At 58.1% G+C, this 24,644-nt stretch overlaps 1 protein-coding gene across 6 annotated transcripts; it reads left to right on the forward strand.

The window, feature by feature from the left end:
• The first annotated feature begins 345 nt into the window (after positions 1-345).
• Positions 346-24,608, forward strand: SLC29A1 (solute carrier family 29 member 1 (Augustine blood group)). Of its 6 annotated transcripts, XM_042886476.1 has the most exons (15): positions 7,249-7,273; positions 8,502-8,729; positions 12,119-12,246; positions 17,659-17,737; positions 18,336-18,417; positions 18,614-18,789; positions 18,974-19,113; positions 19,261-19,395; positions 19,562-19,659; positions 20,028-20,118; positions 20,238-20,329; positions 20,474-20,582; positions 20,860-20,945; positions 23,137-23,336; positions 23,695-24,608. In XM_042886476.1, the coding sequence occupies exons 4-15, from the start codon at positions 17,709-17,711 to the stop codon at positions 23,804-23,806; spliced, it is 1,350 nt and encodes a 449-aa protein (XP_042742410.1). In that variant the 5' UTR covers positions 7,249-7,273; positions 8,502-8,729; positions 12,119-12,246; positions 17,659-17,708; the 3' UTR covers positions 23,807-24,608. The 6 variants fall into 6 exon arrangements, with proteins under 6 accessions (XP_042742443.1, XP_042742434.1, XP_042742410.1 ...); XM_042886489.1 differs by lacking the exon at positions 12,119-12,246; XM_042886483.1 differs by lacking the exon at positions 8,502-8,729 and having other exon boundaries at positions 7,252-7,273.
• Positions 24,609-24,644: the final 36 nt, after the last annotated feature.

Here is a 24,644-nt window from a genome sequence, read left to right on the forward strand (position 1 = left end):
GCTGGGCGGGGGCCAGCGCGGTGCTGGAGCGCACAGCCCGGCAGGTGCCGGCTCGGTCCGGAGCTGCTGGGGAGCCTGGCGGAGGCCCCCCCTCCCCCTGGGTCCATGTGTCACAGTCGGCCCGTAGCGAGTGGCCTGCGATGGCCCGGCTCCGTACCGGCTGTGGCACCTGCTGACCGCGGGCAGAGCCGCGTACAGCATACAGAGGAGCGGGCGCCGGCCCCCCGCCCGCTCTCCCCTCTCCCCCGCCCCGGCGCTGGGCCCCGCTGACGAATGCCGCTCGTCGTTCCTATGGTAGACGCCGCTTCCCCCCGCTAATCCGCGCCCGCACGCAGCCACCCCTCCACCTGCTGAGCCGCCGGGAGCCGCGCCGAGCTGGCTGCTGCCAGAGCCTGGGGAGCGACGGGGGGGCCGCAGCAGAAGGGATCATCGCCGAGCCCGGAGGTAACGGCGGGGCGGATGGGGGACAAGAGGAGGGCGGGCGGCGGTCCTGCAGCGTTCCCCCGGTGAGCGGAGAGGGAGCCGGCTCTGAGAGCCCCGCGGGGAGCCGCACTGTGCTGCGGGGCGCCCCGCCGCAAGGTCACGCTGCCCCCTCCCCGCAGCGAGCTCCGCCGCGCTCCTCTGCCCCGGCCCTGAGCCGGGCTGTGCGGTTCTGTGGCCCCGCACAGACAAGGACGCCGCAGCCGACCCGAGGGCCGTTCTGCACCGCGCGTCCTTGGCGCAGGGCAGCGCTGCGACCCGGCGACCGCAGCGGGCACTGCTGGCTGCGCGGGGTCCGCCGGCAGCAGCGGGACGCAGCCCTACAGCCCTGGAACGACCACGTAAGCACCGTGCCCCCAGGGCGGGGGTGCTGTGGTACTGAGGCGTCGGGGTGCTGCGGGATGAACGGCTGCCCGACGGGCGCTTGGGCCCCAGCGTGCTTCTAGCCGCTCTGGGACAGTTCCCGTGTGTCTGTGCGCTTCTGGGGAGCACCGTGGAGCGCTCCCTGTACCGCTCGGACCTCGCTTGCCCCTTGTTCGCGCAATCGCACACTGTCCCCTGACCCTTTTATTTGAAAACTGACCGCTGAGCGCCCGCCCTCAGCTCTGGCTCCGCTCCCATCGCTCCGTCCTCCCCGAGTGCTGTCCCCGCGCCCATGCCGAGTGCGAGGTCCAGGGCAGCAGGCCGTCAGTTCGCAGTGTTCCGACCCCGTGTAGGGCGGAGCGCGAGGGCTCAGCGGGAAAACTGCCGTTCGGGGAACTCGCCGGCTGCTCCGGGAGCTGTGACTTTCTGCAGGGATCCCATGGGCCCCCTGGCATCGCATCCCAGAAGCGGCGTAGCTCCCCGGCTCCGCAAATCCGGTCGCCGCATCAGCGAAAGGCAGGCGAGGTTCTGGAGATGCCGGATCCTGCAGGGACTGGAAAAGGCGAGGAGCAGGCGGTGCCCTCAGCTCCTCCTCGGAAGGAGGATTTCATGGGAAGCCGACGGTGCTGCTGCGGGGGCCGCTCTTGCCTTCTGTTCTGTCAGAAAGATCGCCTGGGTTTGGGACTTTAGTAGGAAGGGCAGGCTGTTTCCCTGGAGACCGCCTGCAAGTCCCGAGCAGCCGAGGGCGCAGTCAGCCCCCGCCGCACCGCTCCCGGCTCCCAGCCCCGAAGCTCCGCGGACGGGCGCACCGCCGGCTGCGGCCACCAGAGGGCGGCAACGGGCCGCGCTCCTCCATGCGTTTGGGGACCCCGTGCACCGGGACCGACAGCGCCCGGTGTGCTCGTCCACGCCGTGCGTGGGATGAGTTGCGGGACACGGGTTGGGTGCGGGGCTCCCGGCTTTTAAGCAGGGGCCGGGGATGCCGTGGAGCACGGTGAGCCTGGTACTCAGCATCCCATACCCAGGGAGAAGCAGGTGCCGGTCGTTTGGGGCATCCCTCTGTGGCACACCGTGCCCTGCTCCATCCACCGCCTCACCTGCACAACAAATCCTGGTGGCGCTCCTGTGCATTTCCATCTCCCAGCGCATCCCGTGCCCAGGGTCACGCTCTGCAGTGGAATCATGGAGGCCAGGGGATAGCTGGTAGGGAGTGTAGACTTTTCCTCCTTCCTTGGCACTCGGTTTGCTCAGCTCCTGCCCCTGGCTTTGCTCTGTTTTTGGTGTCCCATTGTTGCACTCTGTCGGTTGGCCCCGGGGCCTTCTTATGGCCTGGGAATGCAGACGAGCTCGGCTGGCAGTGGGGGGAATAATGGTGGCCTGTGTGCTAGAGCTGTGGGAAAGGGCCTTCTGGACAACTCCCCAGGAGATGTTTGGGAGCATTCAGCCACCGCTGATTTGCCCAGAGGGGAAAGCATGACAGGGCAGGCTTCCTTCTCCAAACAGGATCCAGTCAGCCGTGCCAGGCGTTTACACAGCTGAATTCCTCCTCAGCAGTCAGCAGCCATCAGGCTGGGTTCAGTCTGGGGCAGGCACTGCTAGGAGAGCTCCTGGGAGCTGCCTCTCTGCAGGTGGTTGCATGCCACAGTACCTGTAGTGCCATCCCTAGGGTCCCTGTGGTGCCATTCCTGACATCCCCATGGCACTGTCCCTAAGAACCCCATGGTGGGTGAGCAGCATCTGGCTGTGGTGGCACTCCTGGAAAGCCACACATGGCTCTGCCCGCTGTCCCTATGCTTGGAATGGCATGGCTCCTGATTGTCACTCGGTGCAGATGGGCTTTGGACACAAAGGGGACTGCATGGCAGCAGCTCACCTTTCTCCCTAGCAGGTCATCCCTTTCCCAGCTCCCCCGTGCATTTTGCAAGCATGGCTGGGTGCTAGCCAGCTCCTTCCCCAGCAGCTTTGCTCCTTCATGGGATGCTGGCGCTGCCACCAAGGGCTGGATGTGACTCTGGGCACCACAGCAATGGGCCACCCACTGTGGGTTTGTATGGCCACGCTGCTGCCAAGGACACTTGGGGCAAGAAAAATGGTGGCTGCACGGGAAGGGCACTTTGCTGGCCCCAGGACTTTGGTTTCCCAGTGCCTTGGAGCATCTCACAGAATTTAACATTTGTAACCAGGAGCTCACATTGTGTTGTCCCATATTTCCCAAGGTCTCAGCCCAGCTCCTAACAGGTGGAAGATACTTGCAGTGGAATAGGGAACAATGTTGTACCCGTGGTGTGGTGACTGCTGGGCTGTCATTCAGTAACCAGCTGCCCTGTGGCTCTGTTTAATAGCTGCCATTAGGCAGTAAATACTTGTCAGAGGGAGCAAAGGGGCAGCAGAGCTGTGGAGGGGAGCAGGGGTGCGGAAAGGGAACGGGCATGGAGGAACTACTGCGAAAAGGGCTGCATCCAGGAGGCAGAAATAAGGAAGACCTTTGGCAGTGGCTTTGGCAGAGGGTTTGTGCGCTCAGCCTGCACTGAAGGGGAGCACCAGCCCCATGTTCTCACAGTGCTGCCCTGCCTTGGGGGCACCCTGGGCCTCCCCTCAGGCTGACAGATGAGGCTGGAGCCCCACAAGCACCCGGGCCCCTTGCTGAGCCAGCAGACAATGGGATTTGTTTGTGCTTGCTGAAGTGGAAAGGCCCCCACGGCCCCAGTTCAGCAGCACTGCCTGCACATCTCACAGGTCCAGCAGCAGGAAGATGCAGTGGGACAGCGCAGCCCTCTGCCAGTGGTGATGGCATAACCAGGGTCTGCAGTGTAGGATGGGACCTTGGCACACAAGTGAGCATCACTCCTTGAAACGCGGGGCAGGTGTCCCCAGGCAGTGACAGGAGAGCCCTGTCCCTAAGGGACTGGTGAAGGAAGCCTGCAGTGAGTTCAGCAGTGTGAACCGGGGACCTCCAGAGCACCCGGGGCCGCTGCGGTCAGTTGCATTATAACTGATTTCCAGTAGCCTGTAGGGTTTTCCTCCATGTGACCGATTAACACGCTCCTTCTCTGTACACGGCTCTGCTCTACTGCCCTGTCACACGTGTGCAGAACCGGATACAGCCACTAATCTGCTTCCACCCTGCTCCTGCTCTGCCTGCTAATCCTGATGCCTCCCTACTCTGTGGGTACAGCCTTACCGGTGGCTGCAAACTCATGGAGTGCTGCCAGAGGGTTTGGCCCAGAATAGGAGCTGGCTCCTCCCATCTCCGCTGAGCAGCGGACAGAGCAAAGCAGCCATGTGTGCCCCGGGGGCCCGGAGGTGCCCCTGACATGCCTGCTGCATTTGATGGCCCTGCCTCCTGCTAGCAGGCTGCAGGCAATACAGGTGGCTGGGGCTGCTCTCGCTTCTGCAAAAGTCCTTTCTGTAAGAGGAGTGCCCCAACAGCTCCGTGCCCACAGCTGTTCTGCCAGGCATCATCTGGGCACCCCAGAGCCAAAGCAGTCCATCATTCAGTTCCCACTGGGAGTCTGTGGCACGACCCTGTGCTGGCCACTTGATTTGGGGTGGAAAGCATGGATGTGGGATGGGGACAGGACGGCATGCAGCTCCCCACTCCCTGCCTACCCACAGTCTGTGTCCTGGCGCTACTTCAGTTTCTTGTCTGTGGCAAATGAAGGGGAAAGGAGATGGCATCCTGCAGGAAGAGGGGGTGGGTTAAGGAACGTATGGCTGCAGAGCGCTTGCAGAGCTCAGCGTGGGCGCCAAGTGGCAAGGCTCCTTAGGACGTGGAGTGCATACAAATAGTAACTATCTCCTCATGTTCTAAAACTTGCATTTTGCCCAAGAGGTACAAAGAATACTTCTCCAGCTCATGTGATGCATTACTACAGCCTGGAATGAACCTCACGTTTCACTCTCGCCTTCAAAAGCAGCTGTTTGTTTGCCTTCCTGCTTGGATTTGGTTGCTTCAGTAGAAGCAGGGAGTTGCTACAAGGAAAAAAAAAAAAAAAAAAAAAAAAAAAAAGGCAGCTTTGTGCAATGCTTGGCAGCAGACATATCTGAAAGGGGAGCATTTCTCCTCTTTATTCTCCTGTTGAAAACCAGTTGTGGGCACAGCATGCAAATTGGGCTCCAGGTGATGGCGTTGGTCTGCCTGTGGTACACAGCTGAGGTTTGGGAAGGAACACCCCCAAACGAGCAGCACCAGTGGAATCCCATATTCTGTAAGGAAGAGGCTCTGCTGCCTGTCTTCCCTTGGCTCCAACAGCACAATGATCTGCCAGCAGCAGCACTTTGGCAGCACAGTACTCCATGGAGAGGGGAGTGCTGTGATCTTGGCCTTGCTCGGCACTGCTTTGTGCTCCATATGCTGCAGTGCTGTGGTGCAGTTGTAGCGCTGGTACTGGCTGCTGGGTGAGGCACCAGCTGTGCCTGGCCTGGGCAGGAGCGCTTTTCTCAGCTGTTGGCTTCTCCTGGGAGCTGTTATTGTGTGAGCTTGGCAACACCAGAGTTGCTCAGGAGCAGCGCTCTGCACAGGCACTGCACCCAGCCAGGATGGAGCAAGGCATCACGGTCCCACAGCTGGGTGTGCGTTGGCCCATGTGGGTTTGCTCAGCACAGACCTTCATGGAAGGAGGCATCTCCCTCGGTCTGCCCCAAGGCCACATGCTGGGACACCTCCACACATCGCCGCTGCAGCTGGGTGTGCTCTCCTGGAGGCTGCAGCACCCATCCGAGGTGAGAAGCCGGGTGACAGCGCTGTGTCCTGGGACATCCCTGAGCCCAAGGCTGGCTGTTAGTGGGATCTCCCATAGCCCTGAGCCACAGCCCTGGGAATGTGGTGAGGGGCAGAGCAGGGAACTAGGCAACGTGATCCATCACGGGGAGATGGTAAGAGCTGTGCATGCTGCTGCTGGGAGCCTGGGGTGACAGTGCACCCCCACTGCTCTTCCTGCAGAGATGTAATGGAAAATTGGGCTGAGATGTGGTGGTGTTTCTCCTCCTGACAGTATCCGAGAACTTCATCACCACCAGATCCTAGAAGCCCTTGTCTGCAGGGCATTGATTGCCATAGCTTTTAGCTCAGATAGGAGTCTATAAATAACACTAACACTTTATTGATGCTCAAATGCTCACTTGTGCTGCAAGCATGACCCTTCAGCTGGAGGCATAGGGCCCAGATCAGGACAGTATGAAGGCCCCCCCAGATCCCACAGAGCCCACATGGCCCCATAGCTAGCAGTGCAGCAGATCTCAGAGCTGGAGGGGTGATGCTGGGTATCTCAAAGCAGTGCCGCTGCAGCTTCTGCTTTGCTTTTTTCCTCCTCTATGCATTTTGGGGTGATGCTCACCCCCCTTTTTTTTTTCCTTGACTGCTGGGGAGAGCGGGGAGAGAAGAGCAGGGCTGTGCCTTCAGCTCGCCCCAAGTAACACCTTCCCAAGCGGGGCTGCTGGGGAAGGCAGGCCAGGAAAGGCAGCCGCGGGCAGGGATGTGTCATTGCCTGCAAGTCGCCGCAGGAGCTTAATTGCAGATGGGAGCTTTTAAATTTAATTTGGTGTGATACGGATCTCCCGGTGCGCAGCAGCTCCTGCCCTGTTATCCAGCAGTGCTCCGGGCCGCCTGCCCGGTGTGTGTCGTTCAGAAACACAGAGCTGTAACAGATGGCCGATGTTTGCCACCGGGCAGTGGGAGAGGTGCTGCCGAGCAGGGCAGGAGAGAGGGCACCTCCTGAGGGAGACATCGGTGTCACCATTGCCTTTTTCTTAGAGGACTTTTGCTCACACGGAGGTGTTTTGCAGGTCTGGTTTGGAATGAAAGCACGGTGTTTGGCTGTGGTCCTGAGGGGAGACGCGTCGTGTTGAGAGCTTGTGGGGAATCTGCAGGAACACTCGGCAGCGTCTAATTTCCAATTTTAATTTCTAACCCGAGCTGACGGCTGCCTGCAGGGAATGTTCTGTTTGTTAATGCAGAAAGCATTGGGAGCGAGCTCCCAAGCTGCAGTCCCTGCCTGCGGCTGCGTGGTGGGGTGGGAGATGGGAGCGCTGGGAACAGCAGCGCCCTGAAACACCGCACCTGAGACGTGTAACCTTGATACGTGTGCGTACAAAGTACCCTGCTCGGTGAGAATGTACCTTTGCACTTAAGCAAAACTATAGGCTTTGAACGACGGCGGAGAAGGTCTCCACGTCGATCGATTACTGTGGGCTGCGTGAGCCCGCCCGTCCCGGAGCCTATGCCGGACACGCGGGCACCGCGCTACTTCGGGCACGGGGCAAAACCCGACGGGCTTCGCCGCGCATCGCAGCAGCCCCGTGCCGGGGGTGTCCCGCGGGCCTCCGGGGGCGGTGCGAAGGGGGAGGGCCGGCCCACGGAGAGGGCTGGGCGGCGCGGAAAAGCGGCGCGGCGCGGCCCGGCCGTGCGGCGGCACAGAGCAGGGAGCTGCAGGTGGGTGCCGGGGGCGGGCGGCCGGGGCTGTTCTTGTCGCGCGTCCGGGCTCGGGGAAGCTCCGGCGGAGCGGGGACCGCCTGGCTCTGACGGCGGCGCCCGGCCCGGCCCCCGCCCGGCGCGGAAGGCGGCAAAACGGAGAGGAAGAGATTGCTCCGAGCGGGCGGACTGCCGAAACGGTTGGGGCGGCGGGGACTCGGCTCTCAGGGGCGAGGGGGGGAGGGGGACGGCGACGGGGCGAGCACCGCGAGGGATGCTCGGCGCTTTGGCCGCCGCATGGGACGCGGGTTTTTTTCCCTCGCGCGGGACCGCCGAGTACCCTTCCGTAGTTCTCGGCGGCGCAAAGCGCGGAGCGCGCCTGCCGGCGTGCCGGGCCCCGGGCGCGGCTGGGTGCGCCGCGGAGCTCCGCCGGGGCCGTGCCCGTCCTCCCGCGCGGCTCTCCGGGGCCGCCCCGATCTGCGAGAAGGCGCGTCCGGAGCCACGTGCCGCCCGGCCCCACGTGCTGCCTTCCCCCCCTTCCCGCTTGGGAATTCTTCTTGTGGGGCCCCGAGCGGAATTGCCCAGGTGCCGCGCGAGGAGATGCTCGCGGCCGGCCGCGGCGTGCAGCGAGAGGAGCCAACAAGTGTTCCTTTGCGAATCGGGTCTGGTGTAGGAGCGCAGAGAGCCCCATTTGCTCTCTGCCGTGCTGTCCTCCCCACCTCCGCCGTTACTCCCCAGTCTCGGAGACAGGCGGCCGAGCTGCGGTGCTGTGGAAAGAGGCGGAGGCTGAGCCCAAGGGCTGTGGGATCTCACACAAGCGAGCCTGTATCCTTCAGCCCAGAGCATTCCCAGGGCTGAAAGGCAGGAGGGATTCGTGCAGCTGCTGGCCACAGCTGGATGCGCTTCCTCGCTGCTGCGAAGCAGGAAGCAGCTGGGATGCCCCGCAGTTGCCTGTGGCGAACGGATACAATTGAGAGGACTTTTGTGGATGCTGCTATGGGAAATCCCACTCCCCTGCAGCAGAGCATCCCAGCCTGGCGGCAGTGTTTCCGCTCCCAGCTCCTGTGGGCTGCCGGCCTGCCTCGTGCTCCTTTGGATCTGCTCCAGTCTGCAGAGCTAACTCGGGGTGTGATGGCACAGTGTGCTTTTCTCTCTGGTTGTGCAGCTGTCTGAGAGCTGTTCGGTACAGCAGCAATGCACACATCACACCTGCATCCTCCTGAGTGCTGCTGCTGCCTTTTGCTTCCAGGTTGGCTTGCTCTCAGGTCACTGAGAAAATGCTGAAGAGCTGTGCCAGGTACCCAGAGTGAGGAGGAAGGGAGATGAGGATGAAGCTTACTGCATCCTGGCCCAGCAAATGGACCTGGTTCTTGGGGTAGAAGGACACTTCCATCCTTCAGTTGTTACTCCCTGCACTGCATGATTAAACGCCGGCATCGTTTCCCCATCGTGGCATCCCTGCTCTCATTATCTCAGGGTGAGATGTTGTTAATGAGCCTCCTCCTCTTTGAAGCTAAGCCACAGGCTTTGTTTCTGCCCTGCTGTGACCTTCCTGTGGGCCGGGAGGAAACCAGGGTGCAGAGCACAAGGCACCTGCTTGCCCGTGGCTGCTGCCCTCACTGACCTGTTCCATTCGGTTCCTGGGCTGGGACAGGGCTCACAGTGGCCATACAGTGACAGGGCACTGGGAGCAGCCACCTCCCCTGGCCAGGTGGCACGGCCCTAAGCAGGGCCTTTGGGAGGCTGGCAAGCACCCCTCCGGTGTTTTTCTGGGATGAACGCTCACCTCAGTTGTTTCTCATCCAGCGTAACAGCCAAGACCTTGGGAATTGTTAGGGAAACTGCAAAACGCATTCTTTACTGTCAGCTGAGCACTGTTTGCTTGCTTTTGTTGCTAATTTAATCTGATCCCAGAGTGCAAACTCCACCGACCTCTGCACATCTTCCTGAGCACCCCCAGCACCAAGCTCTTCCCACTGACATCTATACCAGCCTGTTGCTGTTCCTGCTGGTGCTGCTGCTGTGCAGGGTAGGGAGCAGCCACTAGGTCAGTGTTGAGCAGGCAATCTCACTGCCCGCTGGGTCACCGCAAAGCAGCCAGCAGGAAGCCCGGCTGATTGCTGCAGTTTTGCCTTCTTCCCATCAGTGCCGCTGGGATTTGTTATAGTTCATTTCCTTTAGGATTTGCCTGATGGGAAAGCACCTCGCTGTGAAGTTTCCAGTGCTGGCATCAACAGCTGGAAATGCACTCAGCAAGCAGTCTGTGGAGCCTCGAGGAGAGGCACGTGGCAAGGAGCAGGATAACTGGGGCAGATGGGCTGAAGCAGAGGTGGTATGCACTGCTCAGTTTGGCAGGGTTGCAGTACCCTGCAGACTTCTGCTACTGCATGAATGCAGTGAGGACTTCAGGGTGTGCAGCTTGGTCTGAGGGTTTTTTTGGGGAAACCGTGGGGATTGTTCCAGGGGAACGGGTGGTGACCATGGCTGGGAGCTTAGGGTTGTGGGAGCAGAGTGCTGTGCTGTGCTGAGGGCTGTGCAGTCTCAGACAGTTGGGCCCTGCAGCTGTGCAGTGCTTGTAGATGTTGCGTTGGTTGGTTCCTTGCACCATCCTGCCGAGAAGGGCTGCATTACCCACAGCTGTGGGAGGCTGTGCTCTAGCTGCAGCTGAACAGAGCTATTAGGAAGCAATCCATCCTCCCCTGCAGCTCCTCCTTCCCCTTCATACACCCTCACCAGCCTTCCCAGCAGCAGGTCTCACAGCTGCCCTCATTCCCCCCTGCTCCCCACATTAACACTGAGGAGGCTCAGAGGCGGGCACTGTACTGTGAGCCAACACCAGACATAACATTCTGTCTGCAATAATGTATTTCTAAGCGCTGTTCCCCCATGAGCAACATCAGGGCTGGCCACAGGCTGGGCATGGTGCCCCCGAGGATGTTCGTGGTGCAGCCGGGCTGCGGTGTGCCGGGCAGCAGCTGCCTGCAGGGATGTGGCAGCAACCAGAGGGGCTGTGCCCTGCCCGTCCCTGTCTTGTGCCTGTGTTTATTCCTGCTGCTCATGGGAGAGAGCCTGAGGTGCTGCTTTTCTGGGATTTGGGCAGAGGTAGGAGGGAGCTGCCCACCACCCTGCTCTGCCCCACTGGCATAAAGGCTTTCCTGTCCCACAGCTGAGTGGGAGGTTTATTCTCTGACTTATTTCCTCCAGAGCGTGTGTCTGCCTTGAGCCAGCGATGCTCTGGCTGCACATTGCCCTCACTCTTGTGGAAATGGCTGTGCCACTGTTGTGTCCCCATCCATCACAAAATGGCAGCAAGCAGCTGAGGTTGGCTTAGGCTGTGCAAAGCGCTGTGGCCCTATGAGGAGTGAGCTGATCCCTGGTAGCTGGCAGCTGCATTGCGTGGGCTGCAGCGGCTGCCAAACCTGCTTTCCTGCCTGGCATCCCATTTCCAGCAGGGCTGCAGGCGTTGGGTGCCAAACGCAGCGGTCAGCCAAGGCACCCAAAATAACATAAGTATTTCTGTCCTGCGGCAAGGAAGGGAGCCTCTCCCCTGCCCGTTCCACTGCCCTGCAGGCTGCCCAAGGCCAGGTGGCCTCTTGAGTCCTGCTCATGGTCTTGCTGGTAGGTGTAGCCCTACAGCCCCAGGAGGAGGAGCTGTGTGGCTCACCCTCCCCGTTCCTGAGCCCTGGGCTCCCTCTTGACCCAGCCTGTCTGGGTTTCGTGCCTGGCCTTCACCCTTATCTCCAGACCCATCTGGCTGCGTGTGTTTGCCTCACCCCTGTTGCCACATGCTTCCTCCTTGGGGCTCTCCCCTCTGCTCTGGGGGTGCCTGTGGAGCAGATCCAAGCATGGCCCATGGGGAGGCAGCCGTATAGTGGTGCAGCTGGGGCAACTCTGCCCTGCTTGGTGGCTGTCCTGGTGGCGGTGGTCTGTGTCACTGCTGCATTAATCACAGCAAGGAGGACCCACTCCAACCTGGGGCTGCACCTTATGCTCCCGGCTGATTTTTACATTACTGGCATCCTGCCCTTCATCCCAGGGGTCCCATTGGGTTTTCTTGATTGGGGAACGGAAACTCGGCTTCCTCTCATTGTGCCTCTTCCTGCCACAGCCCTGGGATGACCCCTTTGCCCCAATATCCCCCCAGAGCCCATGGGGTTGTTGGCTGCAGAAGAGACAGGAGGTGATGTGGGGCAATGTGCCCACTGCACCACGTCTTCTCCTTAGTGCTGTGGTTGTGTGGTGGGAGCTTTATGCGGCCCTTGCCTCCATTTGCCCTTCCCTCCCCACCCATGCAGCCCCTCTGAGGACTGCCTGGGAGCCCCAGAGATGGTTCACCATAGACTCTGCTCTTTGTTGGTTTCCGCAGATGCGTTGAATGGAGCCCTGAGCAAATTCCTTTCTCCACCCTGGGGAGAAAAGGGCTTTATTCATCTCATTTTCCAACCCAACCCTGGAAAACTATGACCTCTTCCCAAGCCTTCCACAAGGCGCCGTGTTGTGGAGTGAGTGCCCTTCTCCTCTGGGAGCTGCTGGTGCCAGCATACGTCTCACTGGTCTGCCTCAGGGAAGGCACTGCTGGTCTGTGCATTCAGAAGCCAGTGCTGCAGTCAGCTGTCAGCTTTTTGCCTCTGCCTTCTCTCTGTGTCCCGCCATGAGCAGGGCGGCAGAAAGCCCTCGGGGCCTTGGCCCCATCCTGGTGTGAGGGGGTGCTGCCTGGAAGCTGTCTGGAAGGGACCTGCCAGTTCCTGGCTGCAGATGTTCTCCTGAGAGTGGCTTATCTCTGCCTCTCTGACATCGGCTCTATCTGGGAGCTCCCTCTCCCTGCGCAGAAATGACGTGGTGCCTTCCATCTCCTTCCCCCCCCAGGCCCTCTATCTCCCCTCCCATCTTCAAAGTGCTGCCCTTGGAGCCAACGCCTGCTCAGAGCTTTGCGGGGCTTTACCAGAGTCCTGGAGCTAGCAGGATCCAGGGGCGAGGCCCAGCCTGCCTTCCTGGTAAGTATCTCACTGGAATTAAAGCTCCCACCGTGGGCTATGGGGGGATGGTCAGTGACCCTGCTTTGGGAAGCTGCTCTTGCTGGGATGCCAAGCGGCGGCGCCCATCTCTGCTGTGGGGCTGCTTGAGTGCCAGGAGCAATTCACTGGCTGATGAACAGGCATTGGGGTGTGCTGAAGGGTCAGGTGTGTGCAATCTGTCAGGACTGCTCTGCTCGGGCCTCCCTCCTGCTGCTTGCCTTGTGTTGCTCCCTGTGCTCAGCCAGCTCTGTGGCAGAGTTGGAAACGCACTTGGCATCCAGAGCGGGGACGTGGGGACTCTGGTTGTGGGGATCCGCTGCCAGGAAGAGGAATTTATGGGCAACAGTGACCATGCATGCAGTCACCGAGGTGCTGCTGATGGCAGGTGAGCGACCTGACGCCAAGCATGTCACAGGGGTATAATTGGCATGCTGAGGACAAAGTGTGCTTTGCCTGTCAAATTAAACACATAAATGGAGGGTGTGAGAAGAGCCCTCCTTTCCGGCTTAATTTACGCACATGCCTGGGTGGCTGTACCTGACAGAGGCCCCTGGGAACTGCTTGAGGCTCCTTGAGCCGCCCTGATAAGGGACTGCAGGCAGCTGCTGCATGTGACTCAAAACATACAGCAGCACTGGATGCCCCCCGCCTCCGTGCTGCACCCGGCAGCTGAGATAACAGCCCCGTGTGTTGGCAGCGAGGATATCCAACCTATCTCCTGCCCAGTGAGGAGGCAGTGGGGATCCTGGGCTGCAGGCTCAGGGAGAGCAGCCTTCCCTTCTCCCAGCAGGCGGAGGAGGTAGGGTGAAGTGAGCTCCAGGCTGACATGGTGTCTGGAGCTGGGATGCTTCCCTGGAAAATGCTGAGGGGTAACAACTGTGTACCATGCATGGCCCTCAGTGGGGCTGCAGAAGTACTTTCTGCCTTGTGATGTAGAGGGGAGGGGGAAAATGTGATGCTGGTTTCTAAGAAGGGCTGGTAAGAACTTCGGGGAAAAACGGGCTGGTAATGCTGTTTGTGCTGCCTGCCACAGCAGCCCAGTAAGCCCCTGAGTACACAGCTTTGCAGAACACATTCAGGTCTTTCAGCCCAGGTTTTAGGGAGGGAAGGTCTTCACATGGCTCAAACATTGGTGAAAAACAGGAAGCAGGGCGTAGGAGTAAGTGGTCAGTTTCTGCGGTAGAAGGAGATCACTGTGTTCAGTCCCATGCTTTTTCAGCAGTCATGAGTGACCTGGAAAAGGGAATGAGCAGTGAGCTGACAGAGTTTGCCTGATGCTATCGAATTACTCAGGTTCGTGGGGACAAATGCCAGCTACAGAGAGCACAGAGGAGCGTTACAACAGCAGGCAGCAGGAGGATGAAATTCAGTTTAGATAAGTATCGAATGATATGCAAAGGGAAGTAATCGTCCCAAATCTGCAGACAAGGTTACGCCCTGAGCTGACCACTCGCAGCAAGACCTGGGGTTATTTCATATAGCTCTGTGGGCAGCCAGGGTCATAAAAACACGTCGACTCCCTGAAGAAGAGCCTCTGTCACTCCTCGTGAGCGACAAAGCAGAAACAAAGCAAGAGAGCCTTGTGCCATCGCCCCAGTCCACCGCTCCTATTGTGGCCCCACCATCTCCAAAAGGATCTGGGAAAAGATTTGGAGAAAAGCAGCAAGGAGGATCAAAGGCACAGAGCTGTTTCCCTATGACTAAGTGAGCTAGAATTTCTCTGTTTGGAAAACATGATGTAGGGTGGCTGGGATCCGCGCCTGGAGAGAGCCTGGAGAGTCATGGCTGGCATGAAAAAGGGGTCCGATGCGTGTCTAGTGTGAATCAAGAGCAGGAGCTAGCAGAGCTGCCCGTAGCAATGCTGTGCCATGGGGGAGGTTTTTTGCCACAGGGTGCTGAAGGGCTCCCAGATTGCAAAGGAAGTAGAAAAGCTCACGAAGTGAAACCTTCTGTGGGTTATGAAACATAGAACAAGCTGAGGAGCGGAACTGCTTGGAGATGGGAGAGCAGTCAGGGTGTTGTTGTCCATGCCTGTGCTGCTCTCATACTTAATCGGTGCTGACTTCAGCCCTGTGTTGGACTCTGGTTTGCCACAAGGCATGGCCCCCACTTTGAGTTGGTCCTGGTCCAGTGAGACAGGCAGCCATGCAGATCTGCCTCTTGGGAAAGGCAGCAGGCGTGCTCACAGCCAGCGGTGGAGGTACGTCGGATGGTAACTACAAATGAAGAGACTAGACTGGCATGGCCAGAGCAAGGTAGGGGAGCCTACATGTTACAGTAAATTGGTCGATGAGGAAACTCACTCAGACTCAAGTTGGAGTGTTAGAAAGCAGGCATTCATTATTCTCAGCTCTGGATGTACAAGGGGATCTGGCTGGAGGTGGAATCTTGAAGCTGAATCCCAGCCACCAGAGTTTCATGTGACTTGCACATGTTTGTCAGGACTGCTCCCTGCCTGCAGGCAAACCCCGCTGGCCCCAGAATGGGCTATAAGCCTGGGGAGGCATCTGGCCCTGCCCTGCCTTGGTGGCACCAGTAGGAACTGTTGATCACATCCCTGCAAAGCGAGTAGCAGCAGGAGGGTGCTGAGGTGCTTGCAGCTTGCCTGCATGTAGCCCCTTCACTAAGGATGGCGAAGGTGGCAGAAAGGGCTTGGCTTTAACAAGCTGGAGGAGACCCATTGTATCCCTACCACCGCCATGGAACTGCTCCACCACAGGAAGCCGGACATATTCTCTGCTTTCCGTCAGCCAGGCAGCAGAGCAGGAGAAGGGCGATGCGTGAGAAAGGAAATCTCCAGAGCTGGGTGACAAACTACTGCCTGCAGGCGTGGCTGTCCTGCAGTGCCAGTTTTTCTGCAGAGGTTGGGCGTTTTGTGCCATGGCTGTCCCTGCTGTGGGTTCTCGGGCATTGGCCCAACAGTAGGTGTCACGCAGCATGTGCCTGAGCCTTTGTGCTGAGTAAACAGGCAATTACAATTGGGCTCTCCATTGTTTGAATGTGGTCAAAGGGGACAGCTGCTGTTTGCTTAGCAGTTCGTGCTCTTTTCTTGCTCCTTCCGTTCACACATCACTTCCACACTTGCAATGAACTGCTCTGTGCCTGGGAGTAAGCGGATGTCCACACGCAGAGGCCTTGAACTGCTCCTCCTTTCCCATGCCCTCGTGGCAGGGCAGATGGCTGAGGTCCTTGGAGGTGCTGGGGGCTGAGGATGCACGGAGCACCATCCCTGGTCTGTTATCACGGGGTTGCTCTGGATTTGTGATTGTAGAGCTGCTCTCACCTGGTTGGAGCACCGTTGCCACCTGTTGCTTGTGTTGGTTTGTTTGATCTTTTCTGTTTACTATAGTGTTGTTTGTAAGAGCTGGCAGCTGGACGTGTTTCCAGCCGTAATGAGCACTGACCCGCATGCCCCTTGGCACGGATTGTCTCTTAGTGGAAAAAAATTAGAAGGCATTTAGCAAAGTGAGACAGAAAACAAACAAAGCTGGTAGGAGGCTGCGGCAGGGCATTGCTGCCAAGGAGGCCGGGCTGTTGATGAAGCACGGAAGCAGGTGGCGGTGGAAAAGACAGCACCAGGGAAGCACTCCTCAAACCCCAGTCCTGTCCTGCTGGCTCCTGCCTGCTGCTCCAGCACTGTTATGCCCTGCATGCTGCTGGCTGCACGCCGGCTGTGGTACCTGACACCTCTCCCCCCGCCTCCTCTGCAGATGCTGTCAGGGGCACGTGGCTCTGGCCCCTGTGACCTGAGCACTCCTGAAAAATGGTGGGGCTGGGGAAGATGGGGGGAAGGCACTGCTTTCAAATTCACTGGGCATAGGGTGGGATCAGTGATTAGGGCTTGCCCTGGCACCGGCCTTTGCGCTTGTGTCTGCGGCAGAGCTCCCTTCTCTGCTCCTCAGGACAGCACTGTCACCCCAGGGAAGATGGGGGGTGGTCTGGGAGTAGAGCTGGGGCCTTGTGTGGGTGAGGGGCGGCCTGCTGAGGGCTGCAGGGTGCGCTGGAGCTTTCCACCTGTTTCTCAGGGACAAGTGGCCCCGGCGGTATTTCTTCCTATGGGGATGACAGTCACGCTCGCAGGCCCCCTGCTAATCCAGTGCCAGGGAGCAGGCTGCCTCCTGCCTGCAGGGATGCTGGCAGGCTGCCAGGAGGGGATTTTCAGGAGGGGATTTTACTGCACTTTCTCTGGAAGCATTGGTGGCTCACAAGGGCAAACGGGAGCTGTCTCAGTCTACATGGGAAGACAGGAAGCCGTGCTGCATCAGGCTGCTGGGACTGTGGGTACGCTCTGCTGCCATGCCATGCACAACCTGCAGGACTGCACTACCCCTTGCCACCTTCCTCAGCAAGGCAGTTGATATGAAGGATGTGAGCCGTGCCTGGAAGCACACGCGCTCCTCCGTTGCCTTTAATGTGGGCTGAGCCTTGCTCGAACTACAGATCCCAGCATGCTGCTTTCTGCCGGCCCCGTGGCCGTCCTACCTGGCAGGCAGGCTGCTGCTGGCAGGCAGGGATGCTGCAGCCCACAGCCGCGCAGGAGAGGAGGGAGGCCCAGCAGGCGGCTGAGGGAGGGCACGGTGCGGGAGGTTGAGCACGTGGAGCCCTGCTGCAATTGCTTGGAGAAGTGGATGAATGCCCCATGCTGCGCTGTCCTGAGGGGAAAACAACGAGCCAGGCCTGTGGCTTCTGCGGGGGGCTGATTCTGCTATGCCTGAGGGGTAGGGAGGGGGCCGAGGGATGGGGTCTGGATCAGGGGCCCCGGGGCTGTGTCTGTAAGGGCGGATGCTTATGGGGAAAGCACTGCTGAGTGGCAGCAGGGGCCGGGCCCAGAGCAGGGGGTGCTGAGAGGGAGTGAGCAGTGCCTGGGGTGCCCTTGGCTTTCCTAGGAAGGGCTGCTAGAGCCTCACGGAAGGAGTACGTGGAAAAGAAGGGTTTGTGTGTTTCTGACCTGAGAAACCACTGGATAAAACGTGTCCTTTGTTCCTCTGTACCCCCAAGGACGTGGGGAGGGCAGGGGGGAAGGACACAGCCCATTGCGTGTATGCTTCGGTCACAGCCTGAGGATTGAGGGCAGAGTCACAGGCTTACAAATCCTTTAAGATCCTGCAGTGGAGTGGCAGGTGGCTGGAGTGGAGCAGCACGGGCATGTCATGGGGGCAGGTTTCCTTTTGGAACGACAGGCTCGGCGTCCCCTGAGCAGCAGTGTAAAGCCCTGTGTCACAACCCCTCAGCTAAGGGCTCTGAGCCATAGTTCTCCCAAGCTGCTGAGCAATGCTATTGCTGTTTCCTGACGCTGTGTAGTCCCGCAGAGTCAACCAGGCCATCAGGTTAAAGCCAATGCTGCCCCTGCTTGGCCTCATTCCCTCGTAAAGCCCTCTGTTTGCTTTCCAGAGAGCCACCACAAGACTTGCTGGGACCCGTGCTGACCCTCACCACGCACAATGACAACAAGAGATGGACCACAGGACAGGTAATGCCAGGCTGTGGGGTGGGGGTACATTCAAGATACTGGGAAATCTGGGATAACGTGGGGCTCAGCACCTGGGGGCTTGGGGCACTAAATCTCACTGCTAGCCCTATGGATGTGTGCTCTCTGGCCAGGCAAGGAGCAGCTACTCCACCTCTGGCTGTGGAACCCATTCCCTAAGATGCACTATCAATTTTTCCAAAACAAATGGGCTGTAAACAGTCCCTAGCGTTGGGACATGGCCCCGCTGTTCCTGGCTGGCGAGGTTCCCTCCCAGCTCTGGCAAGGGTCTCTGCGTGGCTGGGTGCCACATGTGGGGAGTGTCCTCTGCCTTCACAGCTTTCTGGAAACCCCCCCTTGGTCACATTCACTCAAAAGAGTCCAGGCCAGAGACAGGATAACAGATGTTTTTTGCCGTCCTTTATCAAGAATCTCCTCTGCTTATTAAGAGCACTGGACCCACAGATGATGCCAGATTGTGTATTTCATCCTCCCTTCTTTGCCTGGTGCCTTTCACAGTGGGCTTGGAGACAGCCAGAAGTGACGCCTGTCCCCTGCCCTGCCTGTCGTCCTGCTCCACACTTCTCTGCCTCCTTTGCAGGTACAAGGCTGTCTGGTTGATCTTCTTCATCCTCGGCCTGGGAACGCTGCTGCCATGGAATTTCTTCATGACTGCCAGGCAGGTGAGGGCTTGCCCTGGCACTGATCACCTTGTGCCACCTCTGAGCACCAGGCAGGAGGCAGAAGTGTGGGTGATTTGCATGGGATGCCTGGCACTGAGGTGGCAGGAGGGGTCCTGGGCTGGGTGTGGGGCTTGAAAGGGCTTACGGGTGACCTCTCTTGGAGGACCTCAGCTCCACCTGCTTCCTTTCCTTGCAGTATTTCATCGACCGCTTGGCAGACCCACAGAACACAAGCTGCCTCTCAAACCAGACCAGCATGGGCACTGCCTCAGAACTCTCCTACCTGCAGTCTATGTTTGACAACTTCATGACTCTCTGCTCCATGGTGCCCCTCCTCATCTTCACCTGCCTCAACTCCTTCATCCATCAGCGGTGAGCCCTGCCCTATCCTTGCTCTTGCCAGCTCCCACATCCTGACTCGACACTGTGCCAAGCCATTCAGTCCAAAGGCAAAGCTTGGTTCTCCTGTGCTGTGGTTTGGCTGCAACTACTGCAAGAGAATTTTGCAGACCTCTAGGTGCTGGGCTGTCCTCACCCACACCATCCTCTCTTGCAGGATTCCCCAGCAGATCCGCATCTCGGGCAGCCTGGTGGCCATTGGGCTGGTGTTCTTAATCACTGCAATTATGGTGAAGGTCACCATGGAGCCTCTTCCCTTTTTTGTCTTCACCATGATCAGCATTGTCTTCATCAACTGTGAGTAAGGCGTTGGGAAAGAGCCCAAGGAAAAGAGGAGGTTGGGCACCCTCCCTGGTCCTACAGGGCTGTGACACTGGCTCCCCACAGAGGTGCAGCCCATCCTTGCCTTTGGTTTCTCATCTCTGCTTATCTTTCCCTTTGCAGCCTTTGGCGCCATGCTGCAGGGCAGCCTCTTTGGTCTGGCCGGCCTCCTGCCTGCCAGCTACACAGCTCCCATCATGAGTGGGCAGGGCTTGGCAGGCATCTTCGCAGCTTTGGCAATGATAATCAGTATCAGCAGTAAGTAATCCCCACCCTGCAGATGACAATGCATTACTGTCAACAGGGGGCAGTGGGGTCATGCTGGACCCTCTTGGTGTGGGAGATGGCAGCAGGGCCTCACTCCTCTTGCCTCTCTTCATCCTCCTCCTTTTCCTCCATGTCTCCTCTCTTCCTGTGCTCCCAGTTGGTGCTCAGCAACCAGAGAGTTACATTGGTTACTTCACCACGGCTTGTGTGGCAATTCTGCTGGCTGTCGTCTCCTACATCCTTCTACCTCGCATGGTAAGACTTTATTTTTAGTGGGGAAGAGCATGAGGAAATGAGACCTTTGCACATCCCAGCACAAGAATCTTGGTCCAATAGCGCCACAGCTTCTGTCAGCCTCCACCTCCTGTGTCAGGGCAGGACACCCAGTGTCCCAAAGCAGCTCTCTGTGGTACTTCTCACCTCACATACCTGTGGTATCCTTAGGATAATGTGGAAGTGAGCCTCTGAATGAGCAGGAGAAGCATATATATCAGACACAAGTGGAAGGAATACTTTGTCCATCTTGCACTGTTTGCCATTATCAACACAGTCTCAGGTGCCGGTTCCCTGGCAGCCTTTTTTCTTCACACTTGACTGAGTTCTCTGTGGTTGTGTATCTGCAGGATTTCTTCCGGTACTACTCCATGAAGGACAAGACAGAGTACCGTGTGTACAACGCAGAGCTGGAGACCAAGAGAGACCTGATTAAGAAAGGTGAGGGGCTGAGAGGAGAAGAACAAAGGAAGAAGAGCTGAGGGGAAGACTGAGACAGGACTAAATTAGATCCCTGCTTTGTGGGGTCTGTTATGCCCTGTGTTTGTTTTTCCCTGCAGATGAGCCCAACGGGATGGAGCAGAATAACTCAAAGATCATCCCTGTCCACAACCCGGATGAGAAGCCCTCGGTCATCTCCATTTTTAAGAAGGTCTGTGAGTTGGCAGCATCCCCTGTGCTTCTCCTTGTGTCAGGGTATGAACACAGGTGCAGGAAGGCATGGGGAGAGAAGACCACCCCTGCACTGGTCTCTTGCCCTGTGTTTGGTACCAGCCTCTTTCTTTTATCTTCCCAGCTCTGGGTCATGGCAGTGTCTGTCTGCTTAGTCTTCACCGTCACCATTGGGGTCTTTCCTTCCATCACAGCTAAGGTATCCACTACCCTTGGAAAGGAAAACAAATGGGGTAAGTGAAGCCAGGTGTGTGGTGGGCTAGGAGGAAACTGGAAACAAGCTAAATGGGAGGAAAGAAAGTGGGGCTTGAAGTAGTAGGGGTGCCTGAGGGAAAGGGAAGACCATTGTGCATGAAGGTTTGGATGCAGACACCAGTCTGGCTTGGAAGAGCATCCCAGCTCTTAGTGGGAAACTAGGAGGACCCTAGACCTGAAGGAGAGTCTCTGTGCAATCAGCTGGAGGGCCCAGGGCATCCTGGGCTTGTCAGTGACCTTCTTCCCCTCCTGCAGATCTCTACTTCATCTCAGTCTCCTGCTTCCTGATATTTAATGTCTTTGACTGGACGGGACGGAGTCTGACTGCTCTCTTCACATGGGTAAGCTGGCGGCAGGAAGCACTCTCCATCCCCATACCCTTTGACCATGGTTCTCACTGGGGCTGCCATCCGTGGCTTGGAGGAGGAAGTAGGCACAGAGCTGACTCCTGCTCTGGCTGTAAGCCCTAAGCAGAGATTTAGAGGGTTACAGAAAGGGTTAGAGCTGAAAGCCACAGTATCATCCTGTTCTCCTCCCAGGCTTCTTTCAGCGTGGTTTGGATGAAGCTGTCTTCTCTATTTCAGCCTTTGTAAACAAACCTTCACTGCAGCTATGCAAACAGCCAGGCAGGATGGCGGCAGTGAAAGAGGGTGAAAGACGGGGCAGCTTGAAATAAAACCTCTGGCCTCCGCACAGTACACAGCTGCTTTAAAGAGCATTATCCTGGCAGCAGAGCAGAACCACACCATGCAGATCATGGAATTATCCCCTCCCATGCCCTGGTCCCTTGCTCTCATCTCGCTGTGCCTTGGGCTGAGCGGTGGGAGTCATGATGGCAGTGAGGAAGGGGTCTGTCTGTGTCTCTTCCTGCCCCTTGCCCACCCCCCAAGCGCTGTTTCCCCTGTATTGTTCAGGTTGTTTGTTTAGAGAAGTTCCTCACAGCAGCATGCAATGCAGGGTCTGTCCGGCCCTGGCTGTGCTGGGCTGCCCTGCTGCCTAGAGCTGCTTCTCCCCTGGCTATGGCTGCTGGCTGCCCCCAGCCTTGGCTGCAAGCTGCCTTGACTGGTGTCCAGGCCACAGCCCTAGTGGTGTGATGACCCAGCAGGGGACATTTCCAAAACAGCACTGGGTGGAAAGTCTGACTGTGGTTTGTGCCTCATTTCCCTGGTTGGGGCCCTGCTCTGCAAGGAAAACATCTTGCTGCTCTCGCTGGTTTTCCCACAGACACAACAGTTGGCATCATCTTTGCCATGTGTTCATGAAGTGTCCCATGGCTTTGCCAGCCAAGGAGGGCTGCCACCTCCAGGGCAGCTGGGGGCTTACTCTCACTTCAGACCACAGAGTCTTGTCATCATTTTCTCGCTGAGAGGATTCGGGAGAGAGCCAGGCACATCTTGTACCAGGGACTGCCTTCATCATAGCTGCACAACAGCATGGGGACAGTGCCTCTTGCTTTGTCCCAGCTTTGCGCATCCAAAAACTCTGTTGGGATTTGGGGAGGCCATAACTCAATCCATGCCTTTCCCAGCACTGTCCAAAACAGTCCAAGCATAATCCCTTTCCCAGATTGCTGGATCTCGCCCCACTTGGCTGGGGGATGGCGTGGGAGGTTGGAGAGCTGTTTAAAGCCCAGTTTGCAGGCCATGGGGTGCCAGAGGCGATTCACCTCAGTTGGCCTTGGCCTGTGCAATGGTTTGCAGCAGGAAGAGGTTGCGTGTGTGTGCATAAGGCTGTCCTCACTCCCTGTTGTTTGCAGAAGGGGCTTAGCAGTTGATCCCAGACTCAGCTCTGTATTTTGGCTCTAGCACTGCTGCTCTCCAAGTCAGCTAAGGACGGGATTTGCAGGGCAGTGGCCAGTTGTGGTGGGACTGGTGGCCTGTCCATCTCCTCTGCACGCTGACTTCCTCACCACGAGTCCTGCACCCGGTCCCAGAGCAGCAGCTGAGCAGGGGGTGCTTTCCAGTCTGATGCAGCCCAAGAGAGGTAGGGAAGGAACAAGCAGGATCAAACTTCTCCATCTTTTCACCCTGGGGAGGGAATGTTTCCCACTCACAGCTATGCTAACAAATCTGAACAGTCCCTGTTGTTTTTCCTTTCTTTCTGAGGGACAAGAGCACACTAAGTGGGCATTCTCTTCTGGGGAACGGCCAGGTACTGGGTGAATATCTGGCTTGAGGAGAGAGTAACAGACTAATGAGTACAACCAGGGCTGGGAATACAGAGGGCAGAGCACTCTCAGCCTCAAATAGCTATTACAGATGCAGGGAGAAACCTTGGAGCTGCATGCAGCAGGCTGCAGGAGCAGGACAGTGGATGCCAGAGGATGGCAGGCAGAAGCTGTGGGTCTGGGAGCCCTGCACAGAGGGGCTCAGGAGCTACCCTGATCTGCCCCTTGTATCACTTGGTGATGTTGGAATTTGTTGCAGCAGAAAAAGTCCTGCAGAAGAGGGACAGCCTCTTTATAGCCCTTGCTGGCACGCCGGAGGATAGGGAACGCCCACTTCTCAGCTACACTCTGTGTCTCTCTCCTAGCCCGGGAAGGACAGCTGCCTCTTGCCGGTGATGGTGGTCTTACGTGTCATCTTCATCCCCCTTTTCATGCTGTGCAATGTGCAACCCCGAAACCACCTGCCCGTCATATTCTCTCACGATGCCTGGTACATCATCTTCATGATCTTCTTCTCCATCTCCAATGGCTACCTGGCCAGCCTTTGCATGTGCTTCGGGCCCAAGTGAGTAAGCTCTGGGGATGGGGGAAAATTTGGTTTCACCCGTGGGTGGCAGCCCAAGTCCAGCCCTGGCGTCTGGGTGGGCATCTGAGTGGGCTGCAACATTTCAGCACAGGGGTCAGGGAGGGGTGGCCTTCATGCTAGAGCTTGAGACAGCCTGCCTGAAGGATTTTGTCTTTTTTATGAGCCCGTGATGTGGAGGTGGTTTCTTGGAGCGAGGTGGGGTTTCTTCTTGCCATTCTGCAGCAGAAGAACACTGCTTCTGCCTCTGCTGGGGTCTCCTCCCATCTCTCAGTTGAACTCCAACAAGGGCATGGGGCATGCGTTGTGAGGATGAGTCTGACACCTGTTTCTTTCCTAGGAAAGTACTTGCCCATGAAGCAGAGACAGCTGGAGCAGTCATGGCCTTTTTCCTGACGCTGGGTTTGGCCCTAGGAGCCGCTGTCTCTTTCCTGTTCCAAATTCTCATCTAGCAGAGGCACCCAGAGGGTGCAGGCATACTAAGATGGCTCCGCATCCTCCTCCGAGGCCCTGGACACCTCTGTGCTGTGGGGTGATAACACCTCACTCCTGCCCCTGCCAAATCGCGCTGCCACAGCAGATGTTCCATCCAGGGACGGTTCCACTCTTCCAGGGTTGGTGTGGCTCCTGCCATGCCTGGCTGTGTGATGCCTTCAGGCCTATGTGCCTTTGCCTTCCCCGTGTTGTGTGTAAAATTCCCAGGACCTCACTGAGGTCCATCTGCCTCCTGTGACACAGAAATTCCCCAGCTCAAGGCCGAAAGCCATTGCAAGCCTCCTCCTCTCCGCCAGGCAGAGCTGAAGGCTGGTATCCAGTGTTACTCCCCCTCCTGCTCTTATTGCAGGCATCCTCTGCCTCTCCTCTCCCTCCCCTCATCCTACACTGCAGCTTTTCTCCTACTGGAGACACTTGCAGATGGGGAAAACCCCAGCCGGCCTCGCCAGCCCCACACTGCCACACCCTGGGCCGCTGGGTTTGAAGGGCGAGAGATATCCGTGTCCCGTCCACGCCAAGAGCCAGCACCGCGGCTCAGCAGATGAAGAGCTGTGCACCCTTTGCTTCTCCCTGCCCCCCGCGTTCAGCCCCTACATAACCGGTTGCTCATTCTGCCTTTGTTCGCTCTCCTCCCCCCGCAGGAGGAAGGCGGCGGTTCCCGGCTGCGGCAGTCCCGGCCTGCCCCCGGCTGCCCCCCGCGCTCTGTAAATGTATCTGTAAATGTACAGTTGCCTTTTTCTATAAAAAGACTGAAACGTGTGTCTGTGTCCATCACTGTGGGAAAAGGGCACCTCG

The sequence above is a fragment of the Lagopus leucura genome, unplaced genomic scaffold (assembly GCF_019238085.1).
Source record: "Lagopus leucura isolate 7727_CA_CO unplaced genomic scaffold, USGS_WTPT01 Super-Scaffold_73, whole genome shotgun sequence".
NCBI classification, from domain to species: Eukaryota; Metazoa; Chordata; class Aves; order Galliformes; family Phasianidae; genus Lagopus; species Lagopus leucura.